We start from the raw sequence: 11,190 nt of genomic DNA on the forward strand, positions 1-11,190 counted from the left end.
GTCATGTTCCCATTACAGGGGGAAATGAGCAATACCTTTGCAAAGGTGGTAAAGGTCAGGACACGGAACACTGCTGAGGAGACAAAAGGTCAAGGAGTGGGCATGGCGGCTAGACAGCTGTGGCTTGTCTTATGCTGCGGGGGAGGGTGTGCCCTCACCCAGCGACGCCATCCCTACAATGGGCTTTGAAGATACTCGAACTCAGGACGCAAGGGAGAAACGTGCTAAGAGGAAGGCACGCTTGGCAAACCCTCACCGGGATCAACTCCCACCCGGGAGCCAATGTCCCCACTGTAGAAGGACGTGTGGTTCCAGAATTGGCCTCCACAGTCACTTACGGAGTCATTTTTAAAACCGTGTTTATGGAAGACAATCTTATGTGGCTATGAGGGATTGCCATAGAAAGACTGTTGTAGATACTATATATTTTTGGCATCTTTATTTTTAGACCTTATGATTTATGTGAAAATTGTTCGACTTTGCTGTGTACCTCTGGATGTGCTTTATTTATTGTTTACGACTACTTTTGTAATTATGCAAATCTTTCCACGCTGTGAGCTGCCCTGAGCAAGGTCTTAACTATGGAAAGGCAGCATAAAAATAAAATGATGATGAAGACAACTTGGATGGGCCTCCTTTGGCCTGATCCAGCAGAGCTTGTCCTATGTTCTTCTATTTCCCAGAGAACTTCGTGGCATGGGGTAGCAGAGGAATAGAAAGAAACATTTCAGATCTCTTTTGAAATCCATGAAATCCGTAAGTGGCTTATTCATTTAGTTAAGTACTGTCCTATAATACAAATCCCCTTGGTCACTTTACAGCAAGCAAACTCAACCCTTTCCCATCTTGTTAGATTTTGGTGGAAAGTCTCTGTATGAACTGATCTGCTATCTCACCCCATTTAAAACCAAGCTCTCTTTCCCTGTGGATCATTGTTCTCCGGCCATCACCTGCTTTCTGGTCAGTGTGGCTTCCAAAGCCCTACTGGTGAATTTCCTTAGAGCTCAGCTGAACCGAGTTTCCTACAGCAACGTGAAAAAAGAGTTTAGCAGCGCCCCCACCAAGTGTGTGAACCTCGGTTCGCTCGCACGACACAGAAGAGAGCAGATAGCTCAGATCTAAGGTCTTGCAAGCAGGTCTGGTTGCTGAGTCTCCTCTTTTGCGAAAAAGGAGAGTAAGAAAACAAAATGCACAGAGAAGAATCACATTTCATTCTGCACCTAGTTTTAAAGGGTGGCAACCATTTTGTCATTGCATCAACTGTTTAGAAATATGATTGAAAATACATTTTATGTTGTAGTCTTCTTTGCTTCCAGTTATGGGTGAAGTGGTGAGGACATGAGAGGGAAGCCCTGAACCCAGGACTCTACTCAGCTCGGATCTAGAGAGGCTGGCAAGGATGTGCAAGGGAGAGGGTCTCCCCATCACCTCTTGTTGTTAAGATGTTTGCTCACAACTCAGCAAAGGACAGGCAATGTGCTGGAATACTGTCTCCTACCGGAATGACTGTGATGCATTTTGTACAGGGAACGTTGATGATCTGCAAGTAATTGATTACTGTATATGTGGGTTGTTCTTTTGTATCTGCAGCATCTCTTATTTTCGCCTCTGAATGACAGGTATTCAAAATATGTGCTATCAGTTCGATTGATTCAGAATTCATATACCAGAGGCGTTTGCTGGGATTATCAAACTACTCTCTGCCTGGATCTTCACCCATTTTAAGTGAGCTGTTTTTGTTGGTGCCCATCGGTTCCACTGGCAGACGCTTGGCCAGGTGGGGTATCTGGAAAGGGGAAGATGGTGAGGCGAACTTTTTGCCTTCATGTTCTTACCTTTTAAAACACCAACTAATTTGGTTTTCACACGAAGGTACAAATTATTATTCAATAAAACAAGTGGAGGGGGTGGGAATAGTTTTTTAAAGAAAGCCACAAGATTTCTCCTTACTGTAAAGGCCAGATCCAAGTTGTTATGTACGTACTGAGCTGAATCCTAGAACAATAGGATTCAGAATCAGCAGTCTGATTGGTCCGCAGGAGCTACCCAATCCAACTCCAGGTGGAAGTGAATCCGCAGCCTAATTGGCCTGCAGTAGCAGCCAATCAGGCGGTTGGCAGAAGTGAATCTGCAACCTGATTGGCCTGTAGGAGCAGCCAATCAGGCTGCAGGCAGAAGTCAATCCACAACCTGATTGGCCCACAGGTGTAGCCCTGAAGTAGCCAATCACACAAGGCCCATTGTGTAAATAATGTATATAAGCAGATGGTTTTGGGAAAAGAGCCATTCCTCTCTTCTTCTCCTTGATGACTATGAGCTGAATAAAGAGCATGAAATTCACTCTCGACTCCGAGTATATTTCACAAGTGCAGGGAGAGAGCGAGGTGGATTTTGTGAGTGAGAGAGACTTGCAGGCAACCCAGTGAGAGGTGCTCAGACAAAAGCACACACTCACACTCTTGGATGACATGGTTTTTAATAAAAATTACGACAGAATAATAAATGTACAGTTCAAATCAACATGCTAAAATATCTAATGCCATTCAGACAGCAGTCCCATGCAGCCCCCGTTTCCCCTCTTCTTAAGATCAGTAGCTGTTCTAGCCCTCTCCGATAGAAATCCCTTTAAAGTTAAAACTTAAAATGTACTAAACATTTCACCCTTTTTGTGCAATGACTTGTGCAAAAAAGCTGTTTTCACCACATTAGTTTACAAAATACTCCCCTCAAAATAAAAAAACAGAAGACACCCAGAAAATAAAAAAGCACACAGATAAATGAGCAATTAATAAACGTACTACAGAGAAGCTTGTGTGTTGGGTGTGGTTGTGGTAGTTTAGGGGCCCCGAAGTGGTCTTCTGACTGCTTCTAAGATGTGCTATGTGGTTGAGACCCAACACTTGGTTCAAGCCTCTTTTCAAAGGATTTCCGGGTTTGTGGTGAATTATGCCGTCGCGGTTGCAGCGCTCAGAAGACGGCTCCACCAAAAATGGGCCCGTCCACCCAAAAAATGAGAGCTGGCTCTTGCAATGGTCTGTGTGTCAAGCCAAAAGGACGGGCACTATTTGCTTCCAGAGGCCCCATCAAAACCAGAAGGCCCCAGGAGAAAAGAGGCCAAACCATTTGCCTACTCTTGACCGCCTGCCCTGGACGGCCAGTGGCACTAAAGCATTTGCTTCGAGATCCACCAGCAGGCTTCCTTACAACCACCCCAGTACGATCACATTTGCAAGCCCTTAATGGAAACGGTTTCTGCAGGAACAAAGAGCCTGGCTTTGAAAAAAATAGTAACAATTAAAAAATACCTACATACAAAATGAATATTTAAAAACAAAAACAAAAACACGAACAGCAACAATACAATGGAGAGGGGTTTTCTTTTTTCCCTTGTGAGTTTGAAAAGTGGGGTCAGATTTAACCCAAGTGCAAAAACAGCAAAGAACTTTTGCTTTGATCTCCAGCAAAGTGTCGACAGGAAGGATGTGGGCAGGAGAGGTCCCTGCGAAGGAGGGGGCTGCGGAGGAAAGCCCCCCCCTCTAGAGCAGCTACAAACCCCTGCAGGCGGGCCAGGGCGCTTGCATACGGGGGCCCAAGAGCATTTAGCCAGTCCTGCCGCTCTCAAGTCTTAAAGGGAGGAGGAAGGAGCAGCCTGGACCAAGCCGGCTTTGCCACCCGGAGGGGCTGCCCCAAGACCCCGCCTGCAATTCTGCAGGGAATGCTTGGGTACCACCCTCTAAGCCCCCTCTGGCAGGTTTCTGCTCCGATTGCCTGGGTGGCCAAAGGCTGGTGGCTGTTCTTCACACACACACACACACACTTATTCTCCTATTAATAATGATACTTCTCACCCGCCCCGTCTCTCGGTATCAAACAATGAACTGTGGAGGAGGCAATTCATTCATGGGGATTTCTTTCTTTAAAAAAAAAAACCAGAAAACGTCCTCCCGTTTTGCTTTTCTAAAGGAAGCCAACCACTCTCTCTCACTCACTCTGCCGCAATGATTAATTCCCTTTTGAAGGGATGGGACTGTACTGCTTGGCACAAAACGCTAACTGGGAGCAGAGCACCAAAATTCCATTTCTCATCCCCATTATGTGATGGGCGGCTTGGAGCTGGACCCTCCTGAAATCGGACACTCAGAACAAATATCTCCTTTAGCTCCCCCCCCCCCTTCATGCCAACCAGCCCTTTCTCCAGATCAGGGCCAGGAGGGGTTCAGTTTGGGCTGCTGTGCGGATAAGTCGGTCCCAGCCAGATCCAGCAACCCTCTTTCCACCGAGTACCGTAGAGGCTGGAAGGAGGTCCTGATCGGAGGTTGCGGGATGTTCGAGGCTGGCTGGGGTCCCCAGCGGGGTCTCCCTTCTGGCTTTTGCTCAGGAAAGCCAAAGGAATGGGTTGGCCTCACCTGGAAGTAGCCACCTTGGGAACTGCAAAGCCTTCGAAGTACAGGCCTGCCTGCTGTCCGGCTTCCCCCCTTTTCAGTGCTGTAACTACTCCCAGCACAGGAGCCCCCCCCCCAGGTGACCTAGTGTCACCCCCCTTGCTCCTCTCATCCCCTGTGACCGGCTTCACACACACACACACACACACACACACACACACACACACACACACACCATGCCAAAGAATTTCACAATGGAACGGAACAAAGAGTCCCCAGTGGAGGGACAAATCCAGCTGCACCAGCTTCTCGCCGAGATGACCCCCTTTTTCCCTTTCGTGCCCCCAAATGTAAGAGGGCGTGGAACACCTGCGGCGGCTGCTGCTTCCAAAAGGAACTTGAGCCGGAAATGGCCATCCAATTCTCCCCCGCAGGTGATGTGGCTGGAGGAGGGGGGAGATTCTGGGGGACGCGGGAGGAACACCCAAATCAAAAACATTGGACGGACCCAAAGCCACCCCCCCTCCAATCTCTTCTGCCTTTGGCAGTGGGAAGAGCACCCCCGCTGGACGGGCCGCCTCATAGGGACAGCGGCGGACAAGGCAAAATGGTGAGGGGAATTCATGTGGTTGGTCCTCTAGCCAGGGAGTCGCCAACCACCTCCACACCGTCTACAGACATCGTCTCGTGGCACACGCACAAATGCCTGCTTCTGTTGGCCTTTTGTCTTCCATTGGAGTCCTGACTGACTCCGAAGCCTGCAAGGATCGTGCAGAAATTTGGGACCACCAGATCTTTCACTTCAGGAGGCCCAGTAAGAAGCCCCCCCACCCCTTTGAGGGCTCAAGGGAGCTCAGGGCAGGAAGCAACCCTCCCCCCCAAGCCACTAGGAACATTTCCTGCACAGGCGTAACTGGATAGGACAGAAATGGTGCCCTGTAATGGGGAGCAGCCCCCCTTCCATTTTTTTCCAACGGCCGATGCCCACCTGTGCCACCCAGGGCTGGACAAGCTGCCCATTGGCACTCGGCTGGCAACCCGCCTTTCCTAGCCTGATGTAAGCAGAGCTGCCCAGTGGCTCACGCCCCCAAATTTCCCACCGTGGCCACAAGCTTGGCACAAGTGAGCCACCCCCTTTCCCGAGCAGGCAAAGAGGGGGCTCAGGGGACTGGGAAGGGCCCCTCCTTCTGGCTGTGAGATTCTGCTAAGGTAAGGTTTTATTTTAAAGGAAGATTCTTCCACCTCATTCCCACAAGCCTCATGGCTGCCCCACCGTAGCTGCAGGCAGCATGGAAGGAAAATGTAGTTTCAAGGCAGACCTGCTTACAAAGTGGGGGTCAGGCCCCCCTAATGCAGACAGACCCTTAAAAATGCACCCCTGAGGGACGCTGCTGAACTCACAGGCAAATAAACATTGAAAAATAGTGTCAGGAGAGCAAAGCGGAAAGGGCCAGGAAAAGCCATTGCCCCAGGTAGGGTGGGCAAGGCAGTGGAAGGGAAAAAAAACACACACACCCCAATCTGTAGGCCAGTCTGACCCACAAAAGCTTCCTCTCCCGGGGCAGCCATATGGGGCTGATCTCAGCAGATCCCCTTTCCTGCCCTAGTGGATAAACAGAAGCTGCACCGAAATTACACTGCTCAAATATCTCCGTTCCCCATTCTTAATGAACTGACTGTAGGCCTGCGATGAGAAGAGAATTGATTTCGATTTGCAAACAGCCAGAGTTGAAAGGGTGTGTGTGTTTGTGTGTGTGTGTGTGTGTGTGTGTGTGCGCGCAAAGGTGTGCGTCTCTCTGCTCTCCCCGGAAAGGTAAGGGCCAATTTGCTCAGCTGTTTCCCCCTGGAGAAGTAACCGCCCCCCTCAGCTGTCGGTTGCGATGTCACAAAGGGATGCTCTCAACATCACAATGCGCTGCTTTTTGGAAAATACAAAGCAAGGTGTTGGGGGCACAGGTGATGCCCAGCTGCCTTGCCAAGATGCCCAGCAATGGAGGCTTCGCGCTGCAAACATACCCTATCACCACCAACCAGCCATGGGAAAGGACCCATAGCCAATCCTCCTGCTACAGCCACGCCCCGAACAACCAATTCCACATTGCAGGCAAATAAAATGTCTCTTTGCTGAACCACGTTTGGAACCCCAACCCTTTTTAAAAAATAATAACAAACCCCGACGCTGTCAGCAAACACCAGGCCGATGGACCCACTGACATTTGGCTTCTGGAAGGAGTTGACGGGGCTTTGGGCTCCTGGATCATGTCCCAGTCTTGACGAAGAGGCCTCAAATCCTGGAAAGAGGACGGAGGAGGAGGAACAGTTGGTGCCTCCCCTTGCTTCTCCTTCCCCTCCAGCAGCCACGTTTGTCCACGAGGAAGGGCTCCATGAGGAGGGTGGGCCGGTGCCAGGACAAGCCTCCTCTCCTCTGTGTGCCGCTGGACCCCCAGGCATCCATGTGGCCCTGCCCGACCCCCACCTCACGAGTGGTGGGTGTTGATGAGGCCTCGCAGCTGCTTGGCCACCGCGTCAATCAGCTTCTGCTTGTCCCGTTCGTTCTTCCGAAACTGCGCAAAGACGTTGTTCTTGCGGCTCGTGTCCTTCATCCTGCGCAGGGAGGGAAAGCAAGAGCATCAATGCCTCGCAGGCAGAAAGGCTGGGGAAGGGGCAGGTGAGAGAGAGAGACAGAGCCCCCTTCACACAGGAAGAGAACGTCCAGGTGCCAAAGGGGCCCTTTTCGTCTCCCTCCCTCCAAACGTGGAGCCCTTGCCACCCATAAAGCTACAGGATTGCCTTTCGCAAAACTGGCTCTGTCCAGGTGCCACAAATACCTGTTCTGCATTTGTAAGAACTCTGTGTTTTAGTGGAACTTTGGAACTCCCTACCTGTGGACACCAGGCAGGTACCTTCACTGTGGGATGTGATACATAAGTAGCAGTCAAAGACAACATTCCTTGTTTTCCTAGAGTGGACATGCAAGGGGATGTTTGGTCTAGTCAGTCGAAAACTTCCTGTTTCCTCCTGGACTGGGACATAGTTCCTCTTGCATGTGACTAGAGGTGGGCGTGACCTTACCTGTGCAGGTAACAAAAGCACAAGGTACACAGCCCCTTCCCTCTTTTCCATCTTCCTTTCGTCATGTGAATAGCAGTGACTGCCAGTCTGCAGTCTCTGGGATTAACCCCTCCCATATGGGGTAGATCCACATGTATATACTTTGTAACTAAGTCTGCCTTCTGGGATCCAACTGTGAACAGAATGTGAGTAAACTACTTTTATATACTTTACACAAGATTGTGGTGTGTTTATTCTTTTAAGAGGGATATAAGGGAATTTATTTCTTCTTGTTCTGCTGTCTTCATAAGTTCATCAGGTTGAGTTGAATAAGACTAAAGCTTTGCAGATGAGATGAGCTTTTGGAAGGTAAAGGTAAAGGGACTCCTGACCATTAGGTCCAGTCGTGACCGACTCTGGGGTTGTGGCGCTCATCTTGCTTTACTGGCCGAGGGAGCCGACGTACAGCTTCCAGGTCATGTGGCCAGCATGACAAAGCTGCTTCTGGCGAACCAGAACAGCACACGAAAACAGCACATGGAAACGCCGGAGCAGTACCTGTTTATCTACTTGCACTTTTGGGCATGCTTTCGAACTGCTAGGTTGGCAGGAGCTGGGACTGAGCTTGCCCTGTCGCGGGAATTCAAACCGCCGACCTTCTGATTGGCAAGCCCTAGGCTCTGTGGTTTAACCCACAGCGCCACCCGCGTCCCACATAAGGGAACTTACCAAGTCACTAATATTGAGAGACTTAAACAAGCCTGCAACCAGCTATCCGCTGTGCCTTTAAAGGGGAATGTAAAACTCTGCTAAGTTATGGAACTTGCTAGCGCAAGTTAGGAAGGATATTAATAAATAATATATCCTCTCCTGCCTCCCTGAACATTCCCACATTCACTGTACTCTTTCTGGCACCTGCTAAAAGCCTTCCCATTTGAAAAAAGCCTCCCCAGATGTTTAGAAAGCTGGTGCGAATATTAATCTGTTTTTAGTGAATCGTTATTCTAAATTCCTGAAAGTTTTAAATTATTGTTGATTTTCCTTAGGGATAATGCTACTGCTTTACATCTTCTGTAAACTGCGGTGAGTTTTTTGCTTTTTTAATCAAATGCTGTATAAGTTTTATGAAATAATCATGATAGCACTTCTAATGGGCAAAGCAAATTGGGGTCTGCCCCTGCTTCCAGAGGGGGCTACCCCTGCCCCTGAGGATCCAGCCCTCAGCTCTCTGCATTGCCCAGGGTGGGCGGATGATTTGTGAGGACCTGAGGGTGCAACACACGACAGAGCTTTGGCAACTGGGTTGTGATGACTCTCTGGGCTATTAGAGGGAATTGATACCACATACCAGACCCGCTGCCCTCCAGATCCCATGAATTCAGGAGGACACCCAAATGACGAAAGGTGCACAAGACAGATTTCTGAAGGCATGAAGTGGGCTTCCTTAGAGAAGGGAGAGGCCCCAGGAAAACCTCTTAGGCCAGTGGTTTTCAGCCAGTGTGCTGTGGCACCCTGGGGTGCCTTGAACGCTGGTCAGGGGTGCCCCGGGCAACACTAGCCTCTGTCCCTCTTTCCTTCCCTCCCTCCTCTGGTGCCCTCTCGCAGCTCTGCCTCCCAAAGGCTTGCATGGCTGTTTGCTGTGGCAGCCCTGGCTACAAGTGAATGGTGCCTCTGGGGCTGGCCAGGGGGTGCTTCTCGGGACCCTGTGGGGCAGTGTGAGGAGGCACCTCTCTGTGGGGGCAGCTCAGAAACCAGGGCAGCAGCAGCAGCAGCTGCCCAGATGGTTCACAAGGAGAGGAGGCTGAGGGAATGCTCCACAAGGGAGGGTATTCAAAGAGATGAGAGGCTGCTAGCTCTGCAGGCAAGGGGTGACATAACAGCTCCTGAGCCTCACAGGGGTGCCACAGAAAGAATATAGTTGGTCAAGGGAGTCATGGACCCCAAAAAGGTTGAAAACTTCTTCCCTTACTTTTGGTCTCCAGTTACTCAGCAGCTACAGTCCCCAGAAAAAGGGACCGACCTTCTCTTGAACATATCCATCTCTTATATTTGGGTGTGGATTTTCTGACATTAAGTAGTGTGGTCCTGGCTGCCTACTGACTCTCATTTTAAACTTCTGAGTAGGGAAACTGCCTTCACACATGGGGCGGGAAAGGCCAAGGGGTGGGGGGCTACGGCAGCCTAGCCCAGCCCAGCACCTTCCAGGCGTTTTGGTCAAGCTGACTGGGAGTCATGGGAGTGACTGGGCTAGGCTGCTCCACGCCAGGCAACCCACCACCAGCACATCAGGAATAAATTATGGGATTTGTGGGGGACACCCGAGTGTATGCTTGAAGCCTGACGAAAGGGTCTTGGGGCCCGGATGGGTCTCCCTGTGGGGCTATTGGGCTACAAAGAACAGCACAGGTAGGAGGAAATTAATGGCCAGGCGTCTTTGCCAAACCCTCATCAAAACGCCCTGTGTTTTGTTGGAAGCTCATCTCTAAATACACAGCAGCCCTGGTTGAAATTGCCATCCCGCTTGAAACAGCAATTAGCGGATTGGAGATGACAAAGTTACCAGGAGGGGCTGTTTCCAGAAGGACTAGGTGCCTTTCAGCCACTGAGTGCTCCACTTAAATTGCACAATAAAAGGACTCACAGGGAAGGAAACTAAAGGAGCCCCCACATACTTACTCTCGTGATATCCTGTGGAAGTGAAGAAGGAGAAAGAGAGAGAGAGGGAGAGAAACCGAGAGAGGAGTTAAGAAGTGGCTTCTCTGGCCATTGGCCCCCTGGGCAAATCTACTCCAGTGACCCTGCAAGCCATTCTGGTCCGGAGGGAGGGAGGGAGGATGACCGAGCAGCAAGGATCCGCCACCAGCAGCCAAGCCAGGACTTCGACACACAGAGCAGCTAAGCAAGAGGGGAATGCGGCAAAGGGTCCCTGGGGAGAAGCATGGCGCCATTTTGCCCAGGGCGGCTCCTCTGCCCAAGCCAGGAAGCATCACCCAGGTGGGCTGGCAAAAGGATGAGCAGCACAAAGGAAGGAAGTCGGAGCAGGCTGTCAGGCTCTTGGGAAATGCTGCGCTTTGGCAGGCGTCCATGTGATGACTTCTGGGGACTGACCCAGGTCTTGCCCACCTGCCAAAGTTGACCGGTGGGAGGTGGGGGGGGGAGATAAAGACGTGGTCCACTGGGCCAAAAGGATCCCCACCCCTGTTGTACTGGCGCCACTGCAAAGTACCCAACATCCTCCCCAAAATTGATTGGCTGCTGCCCAATCGAAGAGAGAAGGGCAGGGATACCGGTCCTCAACATCCAGCTGTGTGGAATTGAGAACCACTTTCCAAATGCAGCGTGCCAAGCCACCAGGGAAGGTAAAGAAGCACCTCCTGGTGGCACCGGCAGGGGCGAGTGCGAATTCAGCAGGGAACCTGCATCAGCATTGACAATTGCCTTCATTCCCGGGGGGGGGGGGGAGGGAGACATTAAATGGTGCCATGAAGAGGGACTTTGTATGCTTGGTCAATCTGCACCCTCTCCAAGAAGAACTGGGCATCTCACAGACAAGGACAATGTCAGTCAGGTTGCCTAGCCAATGAAGTGTATCAGTTCTATATACCTGTTTCTAAATTTCCTGATTTCATTTGTATGTTGGATTCTTCAATCAGTCAATTCAAGCATTCTTATAATTAAATGAATATGAACTGGAAGCAAAAGCTATGAAGTTTTAATGGGGCGATGTGGGAGAGGTCTGCATTCGATTCTCACTGTC

The 11,190-nt window shown here is 50.4% G+C and overlaps 1 protein-coding gene across 3 annotated transcripts in view; it reads right to left on the bottom strand.

The window, feature by feature from the left end:
* Nucleotides 1–2,459: 2,459 nt before the first annotated feature.
* Nucleotides 2,460–11,190, bottom strand: part of EXOC6B (exocyst complex component 6B) — a 221,059-nt gene continuing 212,328 nt past the window's right edge. For all 3 annotated transcript variants that reach the window (XM_035103722.3, XM_088660760.1, XM_035103719.3), the window contains exon 22: nucleotides 2,460–6,986. In XM_035103722.3, coding sequence (XP_034959613.1) covers nucleotides 6,860–6,986 — 127 coding nt within the window. In that variant the 3' untranslated portion in view covers nucleotides 2,460–6,859. The remainder of the gene's footprint in view (nucleotides 6,987–11,190) is intronic.

The sequence above is a fragment of the Zootoca vivipara genome, chromosome Z1 (assembly GCF_965207765.1).
Source record: "Zootoca vivipara chromosome Z1, rZooViv2.hap1.1, whole genome shotgun sequence".
Classification (NCBI taxonomy): Eukaryota; Metazoa; Chordata; class Lepidosauria; order Squamata; family Lacertidae; genus Zootoca; species Zootoca vivipara.